Source organism: Fopius arisanus, unplaced genomic scaffold (genome assembly GCF_000806365.1).
Source record: "Fopius arisanus strain USDA-PBARC FA_bdor unplaced genomic scaffold, ASM80636v1 scaffold00057, whole genome shotgun sequence".
Classification (NCBI taxonomy): domain Eukaryota; kingdom Metazoa; phylum Arthropoda; class Insecta; order Hymenoptera; family Braconidae; genus Fopius; species Fopius arisanus.
This window is the reverse complement of record NW_011887796.1, coordinates 199,638-205,341: the sequence shown is the minus strand read 5'-3', so window position 1 is coordinate 205,341 and position 5,704 is coordinate 199,638. Positions and strand designations below refer to the sequence as shown.

General features: G+C 35.6%; 1 protein-coding gene across 2 annotated transcripts in view; it reads left to right on the top strand.

Annotated features, from left to right (window-relative positions):
- LOC105268394 (venom carboxylesterase-6) overlaps positions 1 to 1,846 on the top strand; it is a 3,776-nt gene extending 1,930 nt beyond the window's left edge. The window contains exons 5-8 of one of the 2 annotated variants that reach the window (XM_011307928.1): positions 238 to 739; positions 969 to 1,095; positions 1,254 to 1,426; positions 1,679 to 1,846. In XM_011307928.1, the coding sequence (XP_011306230.1) occupies positions 238 to 739; positions 969 to 1,095; positions 1,254 to 1,426; positions 1,679 to 1,698 (822 nt within the window). In that variant the 3' untranslated portion in view covers positions 1,699 to 1,846. Of the gene's footprint in view, positions 1 to 237; positions 740 to 968; positions 1,096 to 1,253 lie in introns of both variants that reach the window. The other variant, XM_011307927.1, reaches the window with a different exon arrangement.
- Positions 1,847 to 5,704: the final 3,858 nt, after the last annotated feature.

Below are 5,704 nucleotides of genomic sequence, written 5' to 3'. Positions count from 1 at the left end.
CGAAAATTTCGAATTTTTGAATTTCAGTGAATGCCTCCTCGATCCTCATGCTCCCCTGATACTTTTTCGAAAATTTCGAATTTTTGAATTTCAGTTAATGCCTCCTCGATCCTCATGCTCCCCTGATACTTTTTCGAAAATTTCGAATTTTTGAATTTCAGTTAATGCCTCCTCGATTTTCATGCTCAAAAAAAAATTGAATTTAATTGAGATATGAGAATAGAATTTTTTTTCCAGCCATGGTTATATAACCCATACACGCCATTCGGTCCAGTTGTCGAGGAAAAATCCGCGCACTCGTTCATCCATCGACCACCAATCGATATAATCGAGAACGGTGAAGCCGCTGATGTCCCGTGGCTAACTACCGTCACCTCAGAGGAAGGACTCTATCCAGCAGCTGAATTTGTTGCTAACGCAGAACATATGGATGAGTTAGATAAAAATTGGGATCTGATTGCGCCATATCTACTTGATTACAACTATACCCTACCCAAATCACAGCATGCGAAAGTCGCCGAGACGATGCGACAGCATTATTTGGATTCAAAGAAGATCAACAGAGATAATTCAATGCCGCTTATTCATATGATCGGCGATAGATTATTTGTTGTGGGCGGCGAGAAAGCTGCGAGAGAAATGGCCAAAGCCAATCGCAGCCCAGTTTGGTTCTATTTCTATAGTTATCGGGGCGAATTCAGTCTCAGCGATGACTACATCCGTACTAAAGATAATTTCGGTGATTATTTTTTATTTTCAATCATTCTGATACTCATAACTAGAAAAAATCGGCAATTGAAAAAATAAAATATTATTCCCACCAAATTATTCGGTAACTATCACAAGATTCCATAAACTAAATAATATCTCATTAATAAGGATTGAATAATTAATCATTAGATCAATTTTTTGGGATTTAGTGATTTGGTTATTTAATTTGTTTATTCGATTATTTGTGAATTTAACAGGCGTGGCTCATGGGGACGACGTTTTCACTGTAATTCGTCGTGATCATGAACCCTGGGTCTCTGGAAGTAAATCACTCGAGGTTCAGAACACTTTATTGGATATTTGGACGTCCTTCGCGACTAATGGGTGAGTAATTTTCAGTGGGAATTATAAATTGAACGAATGCAAAGTGCATTTTTTAATTAATTGATATTTAAAAATACGTACTTTGGATCCGTAAATTTTTGATTATTCATGAGTAACTATTTTTTATAATGCAGTTAATCGTGCTCTTGAAAATCTAGATCACCCAAAATCGGAGTGAAATGGCCACGACTTAATCCATCCGAGGAAGCCCTCAAGTATCTCCACATTTCTGGTCCCCAGAAACTGCGAATCGAGGAGAATTCGAATCTCGGGGAGAAGAAATTCTGGGGATCCATTGATTTCGACGAGAACATACCCAATGAAGGATTTGGTAAATCCCGAGATGAATTTTAATGCCAATGCCAATGACAATTCTGATCCGCATGTCAAGACTGAAAAAAAAAAAATGTTGATGCTTTTGAATAATCCTTTTATAGATAATAGCATGTTATTTTGTTTATACACGTCAATTTGTCGCGGTAACATTCCGACTTATATATTTTTTGTGGTTTGAATGCACCTCGATTATTCAATTACTCGAAATAAACCGTTAACGAATCATTAATTGTGAAATGCCATTCAGACGATTACGGAGATTGTTGAACTCCCCTCACCCGGGACAAACAGGTGGTCTACCTCTGGTATTTGATGGACGATGACTAGCCTCCAATAACAAAAAGCTGAAAAAAATGCAACTATAATTTTACCAATTCAATAAATTAAAAAAAATCCTCTGAAATTCTTAATTCAACGGCGAGACTGTCTGATTTAACCTAGACCACGCTAGCCTTTTTTCAATCAATTCGAATGAGAGAAAGAAGACATCAGCGATAATGAATTCAATATTTATCTCCATTAGACCAACAGTTTCATCACTTGAATCACTCCCCTTTCGACTCCGTCATTTCTCATTCGACTGAATGCTCATTGACTTCATGGTCCAGTATTTTGATTGATAGAGCTCAAATTCTTTAGTGCAGTCAAAGGGAAAGGTGTGAATAACTACAGATATTTGAGATAAATAAACGTAGATTACCGTTACAGGCCGGAAAGAACGTATCGAATATATAAAAGTATCACAGGGTAGAACCTACGCCTGGGAATAGCCCCAGGGCCAATACCAGTTACACGCAAGTCTTTCACTGGGCATCACTCTTTCTCAAAGGTTGTAGATAATACATCCTAAGATAACAGACGATATGAACTAGATATTCTAGATTTATTCTCGGTCAATTGAGATTCGGTGATTATTACATCTTATATCCGGTAAATTGAATTTTAACCAATGCTAAAAATGCTAAATTATACGAAAATGAAAAATAAAAGTTCAGATAAATATCTACTCTAATGGTATCTATTACTCAGTAATTATTTAATAAGTATGCGAAATAGTCACCATTCCTCTATATCGTACCGACTCCACTGCAATTATCCACCGCTACTAATTTAATTCAATCCAACAAAACAATTAATCTTAAATGGTTAGATCATCCTTGAAAAATATCCACTCATTCCGTACGTTCGTTTTTCATCCGTTCATTTCGCGTATCAAACTCTGGAATTTGCATTTTCAACCGGCGCCAAACTATCGTTATCGTCGTCATTTGTGAATGACACAGTGCTGATGAAGTTCATTCGTTAAAATTTAATTGATCACTTGATGCGTATCGGCGATAATCATGGTATCGCTCTCGAATGTGAGAACTGCAATCGATAGATTTTACGATTCTCTCGTTTCGGATGATTTCACACTTTTCAAAATCTTTCTTTCAACTTCAGAGATATTTCTGAGAAAATTATCGTAGATGTGCCTTCACTCGTCTTCGGAGATTCTCTGTAAAAATATTCTATAAATCAATTGTTGTCAAAGTAGTACAATTTGTTGTACAAGAATTTCAAAATTACTGCGTACTGAGGGATTCATTGTGTAATGAACCCCAAGGTTTGTCCGTTTATTTTTTTTTCTTTACGCTGATGGTATTTTCCGGTGGCTATTTTTCTCCCATAATTATTCAATTGGATTCTTGATTTTGATAGATATCGGAGCAGATGATTCCTTTGATTTACAGTAATCACGGCCCTTTAACATACCTAAGCGGTACTTTGTGGGTTTTATCTTGCACTTCCATCAACGTTGATTCTTCCGTTAATTGTGACCTTCACACCGACTTCCATCCTCACTTGATGACTGATGATCCCACAGAATTTATTTGAGGGCCGAGCAAGAGTAGTAATTGAATAAAAACAAATAGACATCATCCTCGAAGATCTCAAGACTCTTTCGTGATATCACTGAGTCGTTTAGAAATTCTGAGGCCAAACACCAATTTTCAATTATCCAAAGAATAATGTCGAGGGACAATTTCGAAAATTCAAGCGAAAATGAGAGAACACTGAAAATACTTCTAATAATAGTTCCGTAAAATTTTTCGTAACCCGAATTAAGGAATGGGTAGATCAAGATGGGTAATCTTGATTGAATTCTTCTGGTCGTGTAATTTTTATTTTGAAAAGTACTCGCTTTGGGAGTGAATAAGTATTCAATGAAAAGGTCACTATTTACGAAGACAAAATTTATGAGAATTAATGCATGAAACATGAAAGGAACAGTCGAGTCATCACCATGAATCAAGTAAATAGTGACTGAAGGGAAAAAAACTATCGTCATCCACGGTAGTTGGTTCGATAGTTTATTTCTCATGTTTATGTACTTCCAAAACCGGATTTTCATCTCAGGATGTCATTACCAACGCGTATTACCTTTTAATATACAACATGTTGTCAAACATCTCGTTCAATATCACTCGTTAATCATCGATGAATGCAATAATTTTTCTTAAATTACCTAATTGTCCGGATACATTTAGATGCGCTACATGGTTATGAGTAAAAAAAAAATTATTGTGAAATGCAGTTCTCTGGGCTTTGAGTTTCCTTCTGTCATTCTCGAGGAAGTGGAGAAGGCTATTACGTTCAAGACATCATGGGAATTGCTAGAGGAATTTCAAGAGGATTTTTATCAACAATTCGTAGGCTGAAGAAAATTTTTTTCCATTTTTACCACTGATAAATGAAAATTACAGTCGTACACTGACGAGTGAGTAAAAAAAAAATCCGTTAGTACGCGATGATAGATTTTCCGTGGCGATCGACTGGATGCCTTGTACTCATTTTAATCATCATTAAATCCTCGTTTTTAGGCCTAATTGGGGATTCTGTCTAATGTGTTAACGGCATTTCTTCCTTTGATGGAGAAAAAATCCCGAAGACCTGCGCGTATATTTTTGGGGGTATCCTTTCGGGGCAAGTGATCACTCGAGTATAAATCATGATACAGATCCTTTCGATCCCACGGGCATTTGCATTTTGTTGAATTTCTGGTTGAGACAATGATTAGTTGGTCCTAGGGAAGTTCACGGTTGTGAATCAGAATGAACGATCTCACTTCCACGCACGGTATGGCCAGACCGATCATGCATTTTTATTTTTTTTTATTTTTTGTCTCAAGGATGTTGAATCAAGATCCCCACTCTCTCTCTGTATCTTGCATATGTTTTGAATTACGGGTTTCAGTGTATGGCAACTTCTCAGCATCACTCGTGATTTTGTTATTCGATACTTTTCCTTATCGAGATCACAGTTGGCTTCAACGATCTGCTAGATTAAAGATGATTAATCGGCTGAGTAATAGTTACTAGCGATCTGCAAGAATTCTCTTCCTTTTTAACGGTACAGTCGTACTTTCGGTGGATAAGAAGAAAATTATTATGCCGTTTAAATTATTTAATGCCGAAAGCTTTTCACTCATTCTGAAAATTTTTCTTTTGAAACAAAAAAAAATCGGGAAACAAAACAATTTTATTTTTGGAAAATGTTTTGAAAAATTTTTCAAAAAATTCTTTCGGAAATTTTTTTTTATCATTTTCTAGAAATTCTTGCGTATATAAATTTTTTTTAATTATACTGTTGTTCTCTTACTTTTTTGATTTTTCAATATTCTCAAAAAATACGCCATCTCAATTATAAAAAAAATATTCCTATTCAAATTTTTGAAAAATTTTTCAAAACCTTTTCCAAACATAAAATTGTTTCCTTTTTTTTTGGTCCATAAAAAAAATGTCTGAAAAGTTTCTTGAAATTTTTTGAAAATTTGGAAAAAATATTTCGCTTACAATTTGTTTTTACCCCGGCAGTTATTATATTTATTATATTTATTGTTTTGAAATAAATTTTATTCCAAAAAAAATATTTCCGTTCCTCCGATGATTAAAAAATTCCTCTGCAAAATGTGTGACCGAAAAACGAAAGAAAAATCCCTCAGCAATTTGGCATTAAAAGGGGATGGTCGCGGGGGTGTGATAGATGGCGCAAGTGATACTCTAAATATAGGTGTAACGAGTCGAGAGTAATGGAAAGGTACTTTGGCATCTATCGGAGAAATAATTGATGCTGATACTCGAGTCCTGCATGCCCGAGTAATTGCAGGGCCCTCAAGGGGTCCAACCACACAAAAACCGTCTGTCCACGTTATTTTTTTTCCCTGGAATAATCGAAAAAAAATAATGAAGAATCACCAAAATCCAGCAGAAGGTGAAGCTGATCCTTCATT